This window comes from Carassius carassius, chromosome 50 (genome assembly GCF_963082965.1).
Source record: "Carassius carassius chromosome 50, fCarCar2.1, whole genome shotgun sequence".
NCBI lineage: Eukaryota > Metazoa > Chordata > Actinopteri > Cypriniformes > Cyprinidae > Carassius > Carassius carassius.
In genome coordinates, this window is record NC_081804.1 from 19,920,162 (window position 1) to 19,936,392 (window position 16,231).

A 16,231-nucleotide genomic window follows, 5' to 3' on the forward strand; every position below is an offset into this window, starting at 1 on the left:
TAATGGTAGTGGACAGTGATGCCACAGATGCTTATCACAGAGCTTAAACTATATGGAAGAAAAATAATTACAAATGTCTTTGAAACTAAAATGTATATATATAACAGTGTATATATTAGTATACATTTTCATGCCTTGTATTTTCAGGGTTTGCATTTTTAAGGTCTGAAATATAACATAGTTTTTTTTTTAAGCTGTGAATTCAATACAATTCAAAACATTTCACACACATTTTCATAGTTAAAAATTCAGTAACTCATATTACTTCCAAAGTTTACTTTTGGAATAATCTGTTTAAAAATATGATGTATAAAAATATAATAGTCAATATTCTAAATATATTTCACTTTACAAATTCGCTTCCACAAATTCAGTGGTTCAAATTCGATAGAAATTTCAGCATTGCACATCCGGGAACTGCAGGAATAGCTTCAGGTGCTTGCGCACCAACAAGGCTACTGGGCCAGATGGGTTACCAGCTGCAACTTGCAATAGTTGGTAATAATGGTGTCCCTTATTTCAGCGATCTCTTGATACCCATACTGTGCCAGCTATGTGGAAAGGTCCTACATACAGTAACACCAATTCCTAAAAAACCTTGTACTAGAGCAAATAATGATCTTTGTCCTTTGGCTTTGATTTCAAATGTCATGAAGTCTTTTGAGAAATTTGTAATCTCATTGCTGGAAAAAGAAGTAGAGTCACTATTATACACTTGTCACTTTGCCTATAAGCAGAACAGAAGTACTGAGGATGCTGTTCTTAGTATTGTTCATCTTGTTCGACGACGGCTTCCTGTTTCCAGCTCTGCTACCGTTCAGATGTTCTTGCTTACTGCTGTGTGATTTGCTCCCTATTTCTGTACTTTTCTCAGATTTTTCTATGATTATAAAGCCCTGAGTGGTTTAGCAACTCAGTATTTGATCAAGATCTTATTGCATTATAGTCCTCCATGCCCACTCGTTCTCAAAACCCTGTCAATTTGATAATGCCTAAAATATCAAAATCTATTGCGGGCGGCAGATAATTTTCTTATTTAGCACCCAAACTCTGGAATAATCTGCCTAACATTTTTTAGGCTGCATTAATTAGGACAGCTGGAACCGGGAACACCTCCCATAACACCTGATGTACTTGCTACATAGTTAATAGTTAAAGAATGGCATCTACACTAATATTAGTCTGTTTTTTCTTCTTATTTCGAGGTCACAGTAGTCACCAGATCCAGTCTGTATCCAGATCAGATGGTGGACAGCACCAAGAGATGACCTCGACAGACCTGATTGTCAGCGGAAACCAGGACAATTAGATGACCCCGAGAGACAGATCCCCAGTGAAGACCTTGTCTCCTAAACGGCCGCCGGGACAAGTCCTCAGGAAATGGATGATTCTTCTGCACAGTGTGACTTTGCTGCAGCCTGGAATTGAACTGCTGGTTTCGCCTGGCCAGAGGAGATCTGGCCCCCAGACTGGGTCTAGTTTCTCCCAAGGTTTTTTCTCCATTCTGTCACAGATGGAGTTCTGGTTCCTTGCCGCTGTAACCTCTAGCTAGCTTAGCTGGGTACACTTGATATCCAGCGATATCGTCAACTTGATAGCACTGTGTGACGAGTGGGGCGGGGCCGAGAGACATGGGAACAGGAGCGAGGCCGGTGGAGTGATTGGAGATGAACGACACCTGGTCGACCCACCGGTCTCGAGTCCCACGGAGGAGATGGAAGGATATAAAATAGGAGCGACGACAGTGAAGGACGAGAGAGGACCAGGCCTGGACTTTATTTTGTGTTTGCTTTTTATTCGCTGTTTTGTGTTTATTTTGACTATTAAAGTTTCATTTGATTGTCCGCCGGTTCCTGCCTCCTTCTTCCCATAGTTATGGAGTTTTTATCATTACAGTGGTGCCGAAGCCCGGGAGAAGGAGGGACGCGCTGCTGAAGATCCCTCGCCGCTGTGGTGAATCCGCGGTGCCATCGAGCTGGCGAGGAAGTGTGCCGCCATGGACGCTCGAGGCGGTGGGCTGGAGTGAGTTGCCGGGGACTGGCAGGGGTGGCTGCCATCCATGAGGGAGCGGAGGAGTCGGCGCGGTCGCCAGGGGGCCGGAGCCTGCTGCCTCCGTGAAGGAATCCGGAGGAGCAGGGAACGGGGGACTCCTGCCGGCTGCCCAAAACCGGAGGAGGCGTCGCCGTCCACCGGGCGGTGGAGCAGTGTCGTGCCGTCCGCCGAGGGCCATCCAGTGCCACCGCCAGGCACTGCGGAGGAGATCACCCAGCTGGTGGAGGGCCGAGCAGCAGTGCATCTGGGAACCGAAATTTTTTATTTTTTTTTCTCTCTCCCCTTTCTCGTCTCTGTCGCTCCTCCTTCCATCTCCTCTTCTCTCACCTCGTCTGTCCTACCCCCAGGTTCCCGCAGGTCACCGTGAGCGGTCCCCCTGGAGGGAGGGGGGGGGGGAGTAGAGTACTCCCCAGCCTGCGAGGGGCGATGGGGGTATGTGACGAGTGGGGCGGTGGAGTGATTGGAGATGAACGACACCTGGTCGACCCACCGGTCTCGAGTCCCACGGAGGAGATGGAAGGATATAAAACAGGAGCGACGACAGTGAAGGACGAGAGAGGACCAGGCCTGGACTTTATTTTGTGTTTGCTTTTTATTTGTGCGCAACAGTCGTCCGCGAGGGGCTGTTGCGCTGTTTTGTGTTTATTTTGATTATTAAAGTTTCATCAACTGAGCTTGATGATGACATCACTGAATTCAATGATGAACTGGCTTTAACTGAAAATGAGTGTTTACTCTTGTCATTTTGCATTATTGAAGCACTATTTTCCTATTTAATACTGTAAAGTGCTTTGACACAAAATAAAGGTGACTTGACTTGCACTGACCTATCATCCTACCACAGTGAAATTAGATGCTTTTATTCAGTGATGTGACAAGAACTTGGGTTAAATGTAAAAATGTAAAATAATTAAAATAATAAAAAAAAGACACAATAATCGGTCCTTGACCCAAGAAATGTACAACCCGAATTCCGGAAAAGTTGGGACGTTTTTTAAATTTTAATAAAATGAAAACTAAAAGACTTTCAAATCACATGAGCCAATATTTTATTCACAATAGAACATAGATAAAATAGCAAATGTTTAAACTGAGAAAGTTTACAATTTTATGCACAAAATGAGCTCATTTCAATTTTGATTTCTGCTACAGGTCTCAAAATAGTTGGGACGGGGCATGTTTACCATGGTGTAGCATCTCCTTTTCTTTTCAAAACAGTTTGAAGACGTCTGGGCATTGAGGCTATGAGTTGCTGGAGTTTTGCTGTTGGAATTTGGTCCCATTCTTGCCTTATATAGATTTCCAGCTGCTGAAGAGTTCGTGGTCGTCTTTGACGTATTTTTCGTTTAATGATGCGCCAAATGTTCTCTATAGGTGAAAGATCTGGACTGCAGGCAGGCCAGGTTAGCACCCGGACTCTTCTACGACGAAGCCATGTTGTTGTTATAGCTGCAGTATGTGGTTTTGCATTGTCCTGCTGAAATAAACAAGGCCTTCCCTGAAATAGACGTTGTTTGGAGGGAAGCATATTTTGCTCTAAAACCTTTATATACCTTTCAACATTCACAGAGCCTTCCAAAACATGCAAGCTGCCCATACCGTATGCACTTATGCACCCCCATACCATCAGAGATGCTGGCTTTTGAACTGAACGCTGATAACATGCTGGAAGGTCTCCCTCCTCTTTAGCCCGGAGGACACGGCGTCCGTGATTTCCAACAAGAATGTCAAATTTGGACTCGTCTGACCATAAAACACTATTCCACTTTGAAATAGTCCATTTTAAATTAGCCTTGGCCCACAGGACACGACGGCGCTTCTGGACCATGTTCACATATGGCTTCCTTTTTGCATGATAGAGCTTTAGTTGGCATCTGCTGATGGCACGGCGGATTGTGTTTACCGACAGTGGTTTCTGAAAGTATTCCTGGGCCCATTTAGTAATGTCATTGACACAATCATGCCGATGAGTGATGCAGTGTCGTCTGAGAGCCCGAAGACCACGGGCATCCAATAAAGGTCTCCGGCCTTGTCCCTTACGCACAGAGATTTCTCCAGTTTCTCTGAATCTTTTGATGATGTTATGCACTGTAGATGATGAGATTTGCAAAGCCTTTGCAATTTGACGTTGAGGAACATTGTTTTTAAAGTTTTCCACAATTTTTTTATGCAGTCTTTCACAGATTGGAGAGCCTCTGTCCATCTTTACTTCTGAGAGACTCTGCTTCTCTAAGACAAAGCTTTTATAGCTAATCATGTTACAGACCTGATATCAATTAACTTAATTAATCACTAGATGTTCTCCCAGCTGAATCTTTTCAAAACTGCTTGCTTTTTTAGCCATTTGTTGCCCCCGTGCCAACTTTTTTGAGACCTGTAGCAGGCATTAAATTTTAAATGAGCTAATTAAGTGGAAAAGTGTAAAATTTCTCAGTTTAAACATTTGCTACGTTATCTATGTTCTATTGTGAATAAAATATTGGCTCATGTGATTTGAAATTCCTTTAGTTTTCATTTTATTAAAATTTAAAAAACGTCCCAACTTTTCCGGAATTCGGGTTGTATCCAAACACAAGCCTTTGATCATTAAAGACACAGTGATACAGCAAGTGACATCTTACAGATACCTGAGGTTTTATACGGACAATGTTCTTTGTTGGCAAACACAAATTGACAGTCTGTGCACATGACTTCAACAAAGGCTTCATTTTTTAAGAAGGCTGAGTCTGTATGAGGTGGGTACCAACATCTTACTTGTTTTTTTACCGAGCCACGCTTGAAAGTCTTCAAATCATGGAAATTTCTCTGTTCAACTGAAAAAATAAATTGGCCCATATACACAAAACAGCCATGAATCCTATGAACCATAATCATAGGAATTATACAATATGAGCCCCCTTCATATGAACAGGCAGTGATGAGAAGAGCAATAAGTATCAATACTGATTCTAAACATCCTCTTTTTAGTGAATACCAGCCGCTGCCATTGGGAAAGAGACTGAAAACGCAAATGTGTAAAACTAATAGACTGAAGCTTTCATTTGTTTCTGCATCGATTATTCTGCTTAATTCTTTCTAAGAACAATTACCTATTAGGGCCGGGCCAATAGACATCACGATGTTGCACTGGAATTGTGCCCCCCCCCCCACTATTTTTTGAATGCACAACAGTTTTTTTGTTTCACTATCACTTTCGAGATTCGCGATCGGACTATTTATACTATGGAGCGGCAGTACTTACCACACATCTTACAAGATTATATGTTTTTCAGTGTGGTAAAGAGGATCTACAAATCAATCGCCATCATCCTCGGTCATATTTCCACATATGGAAAAGCGACCGTTGAAAATCATTTGAAATTTGAGTCAGCACAACAAAAATATAACAGCATATTTGTGGTGTAATGCCACACCGCATCCATGTAGACAGCATAACTGTTTATAATAGTTCTATTGACTGATCTATATATAATGAATTTCTATTATATATATATGGTTCTTAAGTATTTTGTGCTACTCGCATCTGGTGTAGACATGGTTTCTGGCTGTTTTTTGAAGGAGTTATGTTTGATGTGCCTAACTTAATGGTGAAATTGTGATGAAACGATGGATTTGCCGGAACCACAAGCAGTTCTGTCTTGGCAAGGTTGAGTTGAAGGTGATGGTCCTTCATCCAGCAAGAAATGTCTGTTAGACAAGCTGAGATGCGAGTAGCTACCATCGGATCATCAGTATGGAATGAGATGTAGTGTTGAATGTCATCAGCATAGCAGTGGTATGAAAAGCCATGTTTCTGAATGACAGAACCTAAGGATACCATGTAGAGAAGAGAAGTGGTCCAAGAACTGAGCTCTGAGGCACCCCAGTAGTTAGATGTTGTGACTTGGACACCTCACCTCTCCAAGATACTTTGAAGGACCTATCTGATAGGTAAGACTCAAACCATTGAAGTGTGGTTCCTGAGATGCCCTTTGCCAGTAGGATTGATAGGAGGATCTGGTGGTTAACTGTGTCAAAAGCAGCAGACAGATCAAGCAGGATAAGTATTGAAGATTTGGATTCCACTCTTGCCAGTGTTAGGGCTTCAACAACTGAGAGCAAGCTAGTCTCAGTTGAATGTCCAACTTATGAAGCCAGATTGGTTACTGTCAAGGAGATTGTTCTGTGTGAGAAATGCAGAGACTTGGTTGAACACAGCTCGTTCAAGTGTTTTTGCAATGAAAGAAAGAAGGGAAACTGGTCTGTAGTCCTCTAAAAGAGATGGGTTCAGGGTGGGTTTCTTAAGTAGTGGAGTTATTCGAGCCTGTCTAAATGATGAGGGAAAAACACCAGTGTGGAGGGATGTGTTGATGATGTGAGTGAGTGCAGGTACAACTGCAGGAGAAATGGCTTGAAGGAGATGAGATGGAATAGAATCAAGCGGGCAAGTAGTAGGGTGATTAGTAAGGATGAGTTTTGAGACTTCTGCCTCAGAGAGTGAAGAGAAGGATGTAAATGAGTGTATGTTGGTGATATGAGCTTGATGGATTGTGGTGTGGAAAATTGTGTACTGATGTTTTTTATTTTATTAATGAAAAACATGGCAAAGTCGTCAGCTATTAGAGATGAAGCAGGAGGGGGAGGAGGAGGACAAAGAAGTGAGGAAAAGGTTTTAAAAAGCATGTGAGAGTTAGATGAATTGTTAATTTTGTTATGGTAGTATGTCATTTTAGCAGTGGAGACATTAGCAGAGAAGGAAGCGAGGAGTGACTAATACACGTTAAGGTCAGTAGTATTTTTGCATTTGCGACACACCCTTTCAGCAGCTCTAAGCTTAGAACGGTGTTCGCGTAGAACATCAGATAACCAAGGGGCAGAAGGGGTGGTAGAGGTTGGCCTGGAGCAAACAATGTCTAAACTAGATGTAAGAGTGAAGCAGAAATTATCAGTAGCACTGTTAGCATCAAAAGATGGTAACAGTTTATGGGAAGGAAGTGAAGATGAAACCATTGCAGATAGCCGGGAGGGTGAGAGTGAGTGTAGGTTACGTTGAAAGATGACATGTGGAGGGGTAAGTGATGTGTCAGGGACCATGTTGAGGTTAAGAGTGAGGAGGAAGTGATCCGAGGTGTGCAGTGGAGTAACCAGTACAAGATCAGTGGACCTGTGTTGTGTATAAATAAGGTCCAGTTGGTTGCCTAATTTGTGTGTAGCTGTAGTTGGCACTCAGTTGAGATCCAAAGAGGCAAGCAGAGTGTGGAAATCAGTAGACAGAGGTTTATCTATCTATCTATCTATCTATCTATCTATCTATCTATCTATCTATCTATCTATCTATCTATCTATCTATCTATCTATCTACATAAAGCGTCATTGGGGAAACCTGGAGTGTGACATATAGATGCATCTCAATAAATTAGAATGTTGTGGAAAGGTTAATTTATTTCATTAATTCAACTCAAATTGTGAAATTTGTATTAAATAAATTCAATGCATACAGACTGTAGTAGTTTAAGTCTTTGGTTCTTTTAATTGTGATCTCAACAAATTTAGAATATTGTGACCTTGCAATCAGCTAATCAACTCAAAATACCTGCAAAGGTTTTCTGAGCCTTCAAAATGGTCTCTCAGTTTGGTTCACTAGGCTACACAATCATGGGGGAGACTGCTGATCTGACAGTTGTCCAGAAGACAATCATTGACACTCTTCACAAAGAGGGTTAGCCACAAACATTCATTGCCAAAGAAGCTGGCTGTTCACAGAGTGCTGTATCCAAGCATGTTGACAGAAAGTTGAGTGGAAGGAAAAAGTGTGGAAGAAAAAGATGGACAACAAACCGAGAGAACTGCAGCCTTATGAGGATTGTCAAGCAAACTGAATTCAAGAATTTGAGTGAACTTCAAAAGGAATGGACTGAGGCTGGGGTCAAGGCATCAAAACACTCAACCACACACAGACGTGTCAAGGAATTTGCTGAACCACAGACAACATCAGAGGCATCTTTCCTGCGCTTGCTTAGACCTTTGTTGTGATAAACAGTAAAGTGCGTTCAAGCGCCAGCCAAGAGAGTGTAAAGAAATACCCTTTGTGAGAAGCAGTTAAATCAGCGGGAGTTAAAAGCAGATCGTAAGTGTATTTATTTCTTGTCTCATTAGTATTTAGCGCAGTTGTCGTTGCTAGGAAACACTTGTTTGTTTACTGTGTTGAGACGTGCTGCGTTTGGTCTCGAACTCTATCGCATACGTTGTCAGTGTTGTGCGCTTGCTTAGACCTTTGTTGTGATAAACAGTAAAGTGCGTTCATGCGCCAGCCAAGAAAGTGTAAAGAAATACCCTTTGTGAGAAGCAGTTAAATCAGCGGGAGTTAAAAGCAGATCGTAAGTGTATTTATTTCTTGTCTCATTAGTATTTAGTGCAGTTGTCGTTGCTAGGAAACACTTGTTTGTTTACTGTGTTGAGACCTGCTGCGTTTGGTCTCGTACTCTATCGCATACGTTGTCAGTGTTGTGCGCTTGCTTAGACCTTTGTTGTGATGAACAGTAAAATGTGTTCAGCTGAATTCAATTTCCGTTTTGTCGGGTTTAAAAAAGATTAGTATACCGTGGCAGCGGTCGCGGCAGCCCTCCAGTTAAGCCCTCCTCGTGTGAAGACCGAAGAGTGTAAAGAGACCATCGACTCTACCGTGCGACTCCACCGGGCAGGGACACCGGCAGGGAATATAAGTATTGTTTTGATTAATCTCTTTTTCCTTCTCCTTGTTTCATTTCTATTTCAGTTGTTTTTTGTTTATAACCAAATCTTACTATGTGTTTCCAGATCCCTACTATCACTACCACTCGCAAACCACACATCACACAATGTAGACAGCGCAATCTTAACAATCTGCACACTTTGCCTATATCTGCTAATACACTACTTTCTTTTTCTCTTGGTCTCTGGAATTGCCAGTCTGCTGTAAACAAAGCCGATTTCATTACTTCTATTATTAGTCATTCAAAGGTTAATCTCATGGCCCTAACAGAGACCTGGATCAAACCAGAGGACACTGCTACACCTGCAGCACTCTCCAATAATTTCTCATTTTCCCACTTCCCCCGTTTGACTGGAAGAGGTGGAGGTACTGGTCTGCTCATCTCTAATGATTGGAAATTCAATTCTTTACAATCTTTGGGTATCAACAGCTCCTTTGAATCTCATTCAGTTACTGTTACTACCCTTTTAAAATACATTTTGTAGTTGTCTATCGACCCCCAGGACCACTGGGTAAGTTTTTGGATGAATTAGATGTGTTGCTCTCAACCTTTTCTGAGGATGGTACTCCCTTAGTTATGCTTGGAGATTTCAACATCCATCTAGATAAACCTCTGTTTGCTGATTTCCACACTCTGCTTGCCTCTTTTGATCTCAACCGAGTGTCAACTACTGCTGCTCACAAATCAGGCAACCAACTGGACCTTATTTATACACGACACTGCTCTACTGATCATGTTCTGGTTACTCCACTGCACACGTCGGATCACTTCCTCCTCACTTTTAACCTCAACATGGTCCCTCACACTTCACTTACCCCTCCACATGTCATCTTTCGAAGTAACCTACCCACACTTTCACCCTCCCGGCTATCTGCAATGGTTTCATCTTCACTTCCTTCCCATAAACTGTTTGCATCTTTGGATGCTAACAATGCTACTGATACTTTCTGCTCCACTCTTACATCTTGTTTAGACACTGTTTGTCCCTTATCTTCCAGGCCAGCCCGTAACACCCCTTCTGCCCCTTGGTTATCTGATGTTCTACGCGAACACCGTTCTAAGCTTAGAATCGCTGAAAGGGTGTGGCGCAAATCCAAAAATACTACTGACCTAAATGTGTATCAGTCACTCCTATCTTCCTTCTCTGCTAATGTCTCCACTGCTAAAATGACATACTACCATAACAAATTAACAATTCGTCTAACTCTCGCATGCTTTTTAAAACATTTTCCTCACTTCTTTGTCCTCCTCCTCCTCCACCTCCTGCTTCATCTCTAATAGCTGACGACTTTGCAACATTTTTCATTAATAAAATTAAACACATTAGTGCACAATTTTCCACACCACAATCAGTCAAGCTCATATCACCAGCAAACATACACTCATTTACATCCTTCTCTTCACTCTCTGAGGCAGAAGTCTCAAAACTCATCCTTACTAATCACCCTACTACTTGCTCGCTTGATCCTATTCTATCTCATCTCCTTCAAGCCATTTCTCCTGCAGTTGTACCTGCACTCACTCACATCATCAACACATCCCTCCACACTGGTGTTTTTCCCTCATCATTTAGACAGGCTCCACTACTTAAGAAACCCAACCTCAACCCATCTCTTTTTTTAGAGAACTACAGACCAGTTTCCCTTCTTCCTTTCATTGCAAAAACACTTGAACGAGCTGTGTTCAACCAGGTCTCTACATTTCTCACAAACAACAACCTCCTCGACAGCAACCAATCTGGCTTCAGAAGTGTACATTCAACTGAGACGGCATTGCTCTCAGTTGTTGAAGCTCTAAGACTGGAAAGAGCAGAATCCAAATCTTCAGTACTTATCCTGCTTGATCTGTCCGCTGCTTTTGACACGGTTAACCACCAGATCCTCCTATCAACCCTACTGGCAAAAGGCATCTCAGGAACCACACTTCAATGGTTTGAGTCTTACCTATCAGATAGGTCCTTCAAAGTATCTTGGAGAGGTGAGATGTCCAAGTCACAACATCTAACTACTGGGGTGCCTCAGGGCTCAGTTCTTGGACCACTTCTCTTCTCTGTCTACATGGCATCATTAGGTTCTGTCATTCAGAAACATGGCTTTTCATACCACTGCTATGCTGATGACACTCAACTCTACCTCTCATTCCATCCTGATGATCCGACGGTTGCTATTCGCATCTCAGCTTGTCTAACAGACATTTCTTCCTGGATGATGGACCATCACCTTCAACTCAACCTTGCCAAGACAGAACTGCTTGTGATTCCAGCAAACCCATCGTTTCATCACAATTTCACCATCAAGTTAGGCACATCAACCATAACTCCTTCAAAAACAGCTAGAAGCCTTGGAGTTATGATTGATGATCAGCTGACTTTCTCAGACCACATTGCTAAAACTGTCCGATCCTGCAGATTTGCTTTATTCAACATCAAGAAGATCAAGCCCTTTCTTTCGAAACATGCTGCACAACTCCTTATTCAAGCTCTTGTTCTGTCCAGGCTGGACTATTGCAATGCCCTCTTGGCAGGTCTTCCAGCAAATTCTATCAAACCTTTACAATTAATTCAGAACGCGGCAGCAAGATTAATTTTTAATGAGCCAAAAAAAATACACGTCACACCTCTGTTTATCAATTTGCACTGGCTTCCAATAGCTGCTCGCATAAAATTCAAGGCATTAATGTTTGCCTACAAAACTACCACTGGCTCTGCACCCATTTACCTAAATTCATTACTTCAGACTTATGTGCCTCTAGAAGCTTGCGTTCTGCAAGTGAACGTAGCTTGATTGTGCCATCCCAAAGAAGCACAAAGTCACTTTTACGGACTTTTAAATTAAATGTTCCCTCCTGGTGGAATGACCTCCCCAACTCAATCCGAGCAGCTGAGTCCTTAGCCATCTTCAAGAATGGCTTAAAACACATCTCTTCCATCTTTATTTGACCCTCTTAACTTTAACACTCACTATTCTAATTCTATTCTTTACAAAAATCTAACTACCTTTCAATTTTTTTTGTATTCTATTTTCTTTTCATTTATTATGCAATTGTATGTGTGTGTGTGTGTGTGTGTATGTGAAAAGATCTCTAACACTAGCTTGCTCTATTCTTTTTTTATTCTATCTGTTTTCTTTTTTTCTTTTTCTTTTTTCTTTCTTTATTTTTTTATTATATTATTTAAAATCCCATGCTACGTGTACTGTGTTAACCTAACTGAGACTTGTTATAGCACTTATATATCATTGCTTTTTTTGTTGTTTTTGATTGCTTCCACTGTCATCATCTGTAAGTCGCTTTGGATAAAAGCGTCTGCTAAATGAATAAATGTAAATGTAAATGTAATTATTGATTTTTTTTTTTTTATCATAAAAATGTGTGTGAAATGTATTAATTTAAATATTCACAGCTAATTTCGGCAACTAATTGCAGACCCTAAAAATGCAACCCCTGAAAATACAAGGCATGAAAATGCAAGCACTATTAATGAAATTCATTATATTTTCAGTTCATCATATTTGCAATTCAACATGCTTTTTTGTTCAAAGACATTAGTCTTTATTTTTCTTCCATAAAACTAACGCAGGAATATTTCTTTGAATTTTATTATATGATTTACTAACTGTGGGAAGTGAAAGCTGACTGTGTAAATACAGACCTATGTCTTTGCCTCTGGCTGCATCTGGTCTTCTGAGTTCTGCCACAAACTTCTTGGCATCAAGACGGATTTCAATGATGTTGTTCAGGAGGGCAAACAGAGGCGCCAGAGGGAAAGATGCCACAAAGAGAGTCACAAAGCCAAACTGGATTACTGCAGGAATGAAAGAAAAATAATTATTTAATAATTAATTAATTAATTTGGCAAAACAAGACATATTTGTCTAACTTTTTTGTAAGGACTAAAACATCTGACAATTGTTTAGTAAAAAAAGACTAGCCTACATTTTTTTCTGTTGGCCATTGGTTGTGACTGGTTTGGATATTGTCCTAGTTTTAGTCAATTTACAATTATCCAGGTTTGGATATGATTTATGTTGTTTCATGGTTAGGTGTATTGTGTTCTTTTCTTGAAAAAGCCAGTTATTATATTATAGTGGTAACAGTTCAAAAATTCAAAAGTTGGTTTCACAATTTATCAAAGTATATAGTAAAAAAAGTTTTTTTAAGAATTTATTTTTTGGTTTTTTTTTTTTTTTTTAATAATTTCCCACTATTTCTCTGCTTCATTAATACTTAAAAAATGACTTTTGTTGATGTAACCTTAGGTTAGTTTATTAATGAATATTCATCCATGTTTTTTAAGGGACGCAAACAATCTCAATCAAAGAGTCACCCATGATATTAATAATAAAAATAATAATGTTGAAATATGCTAGGGTCCTGAAACAGATGACACGTAAGTAAATGGCTTTTGAACCACACAAATACAAATTTTAAACTCAATGAATAAAACTGTACCAATTAAATGTATATGAAGACAAGTAATGAACAGTTTATCCATTATGATGATTTTGTTTGGTTTAAGAGTGTGTAAAAACACTCACTCATCTCCATGTATTCGGGCGTGAGGCCAACAAAGGGCTCCAGGAAATGATCCGTCTCATAACGCTGTAACTTCTTCTCATATTCCTCTTCCTGGAAAGAGCCTCTCTTGGATTTAATGTATCTGATCAGCTTCTTTAGTTTACTGCAATAAAGCAAATAAGACTCAAAGCATGCAAACACAAAATGCTTTCAACGTGTGTGTGTCAGCTTGACACTCACGGGACGCCGATCTCAAACAGGTTGTTCTGGATGAGCTGTTTGCCGAGCATTGTGATGCTGAGCTGAATGCAGAGCTCCATGAGACAGCCGCCGTGAGCGCACTGAGCAAACACATCAAACATCATGTCAGCTGTTGCAATCAATCCCTTTATCAGAGAACTCATGTGTTTCTGTTTTCATACCTCCTCCATCCGATAGGACTCGAACACATAGAGATAACTTCCCGGACGCCCCCCCAATCTGTTTGGGAAGACAGTTTGCATCATAAAGTCATATTTATATTTATTTAGTATGAATTTGAAAATACTTTCATTAATTCTGAATGTAAATGCACAGATAAAAGCACATGGAGCTTTCCTCTAAGGTTGTTTGAGATAAAACTGGTTTGGATATTTTTACCCACCTGCCTCTAAAAAATGCAATGTATATGATGGGAGTGAACGCATTCACGAACTTGAGGATGAAAGTTTTGAAGATCAGCCTTTCTTCAAAGCTCTTGTCTGTTTTAGGAACCTCTGAGGAGACAACCATAACACAAATGCTTGATATTTACACATTATATTTTACAAATGACTGAAAGGAACAACAGAACTAAGTCAGTCTGAATGTGATCATATAGTATTAAAGATCAATATCAAATCAATGATGAGCATAGCACTACCAAACACAACAACTGACCGAGAACAGTGAGCCAACGTGCGACGGCGCCGTACACTTCATCCAGAATGAGAATAACCACCAGGTTTATGATGGCTGCTGTGGTTTTAACCGTCAGTCTGACATTGGAGCGGGTCATGGGGTTTGAGCTCATAGCCAGAGCGGCTTTGGTTGAGATCCGGTATAAAATCACACCAAATACAATAGCAAATGTCACACCGATCTGTAAAATAGCGAGGGATGCACTTAATTTGACTGACAGATCTTTGAACTGAAAGTACAATGGATAAACACCAATAAGACAGCTGTGAAAAACAAGATGAAATATTAAAAATGATATGCCTTTAACTGAAGCCATGATATGATGATGATATAAGTATAGAAACTTATACTGACTTTAAACTTAGTTTAGAATTTTTAAAAAGCTGAAGAACAAAAGTCAGGTTATTGATTAAGTCAGATTAATTATTGAAGGCATTGTTCATTTATTTAATAGATTATATTCTCAGCAAATTATTGCTCTGATAAACTCTGCCAGTGGTTCTCATAAAAATGTTTATTTCAGATTAATCTTTGTATGATAAAAGTACAGTAGATAAAAGGTATGTAAACCCTTAATATATAGTAACATGTGGACAAGAGGCTTCCTGTAGCTGCAGATCAAACTGTTGCTGTTCAGTAGCTGGAGGCGTTTTGGCAATCTCCTCAGTACTAAACTATTTCTGTTCATGTGTATTTTTAGGAATTCCCAAAAGCTTTAGTAATTGATCGCAAGGTCATGATTCTGGGCTGGTGTTGAAAAGAGGATGCATGGACATTCTGCTAAAGAACTTTCTGACTGCTTGATGGATCAAAGAACAAGCAAACGTGTTATCTGCAATCTGGATCACCTTAGAAACATTAATGGATGTTGGACTCAATTAACATTAATGTATAATGGACTCAAAAAAATAAAAAATAAAAATAAAGATTCAGGTTTCAGTGGGCAACAAGTTAATGCCACACTGAATTTTGGTTAATGTATATGAATGACAATATGTTTGACATTCAACTTACACAAAAAACTGTCCAAGAGTACACATCAATTAGGCCAAAAAAGCTCAATGTGGGTGCTCTACCACACACAAAAAAGAACAAAACATCAAAGTAGGCACACCACAGCTCCAGAGATAGAGAAGCATTTAATTATGTTCTCACCACAGGTGACGTTACGAGCTTAAAGGCTCTTCACCAGTCACAATGCTCTTCATTGCGTTTAAGCTCGAAACATTACCTGTGGTGAGATTATTAAAATTACACCAAATCCACGTTATGTCAAGTTTTTGACCTCAGTTTGATTTGCCTATTTGACCTGTTATTTAACATCAATTTCATGTCTTTCCACCCCCCCAGAGTCACTCACATGAGATAACAGCTGTAGAAAACCACAATGATCCAGTGATCCAATCAATTCCCAATGGACAAAATCACATCCTGTCCTACTTTTTTTCTCCTTTCAGAAGCCATTTCACTCAGATATACTTAAAAATACTAATTTCCATTTCATGCCAAGGTTTACACTTTGAAGAATAGATGCTACTATTTTAATATTATTTTAATATTTAATATTAATATTTAATAATATTATAATATAATATTTTAATATGGTCCTTATAAATAATTGTTATAATAATTATACTTATATGATAAAGAATTTTAATTTTCTAATTGTTAGAACTGAATAGTTCCAATAATTTTGGTACCAAGAACCATAAAATCTTACTACTGAAATCATTCTACTATGCTGATTTGCTGCTCAAGAAACATTTGTGCTGCTTAAAATTTTTTGTGGAAACAATTTTTACCGTCACTTTTGATCAATTTAATGCATCCTTTCATGAATAAGAGTTTTGAACGGTAATATACATAGAGCACATATATAGAACACCCTTTTAAGCATGGTGCCCACTACAGTAGACAGATGTACTTTTGGTGAATAGCGACAAACCCATTAATAATACCTGATGTTTTTTATATATTATTCTTTTGAAAAGTAT

At 39.8% G+C, this 16,231-nt stretch overlaps 1 protein-coding gene across 2 annotated transcripts in view; it reads right to left on the reverse strand.

Annotated features, from left to right (window-relative positions):
• The window catches only part of LOC132133078 (anoctamin-1), a 72,444-nt gene that overhangs the window by 5,769 nt on the left and 50,444 nt on the right, over window positions 1–16,231 (reverse strand). For both annotated transcript variants that reach the window (XM_059545774.1, XM_059545776.1), the window contains 6 exons: window positions 14,217–14,418; window positions 13,942–14,053; window positions 13,721–13,778; window positions 13,539–13,639; window positions 13,319–13,461; window positions 12,433–12,585 (listed from right to left, as the gene is read on the reverse strand). In XM_059545774.1, coding sequence (XP_059401757.1) covers window positions 12,433–12,585; window positions 13,319–13,461; window positions 13,539–13,639; window positions 13,721–13,778; window positions 13,942–14,053; window positions 14,217–14,418 — 769 coding nt within the window. The remainder of the gene's footprint in view (window positions 1–12,432; window positions 12,586–13,318; window positions 13,462–13,538; window positions 13,640–13,720; window positions 13,779–13,941; window positions 14,054–14,216; window positions 14,419–16,231) is intronic.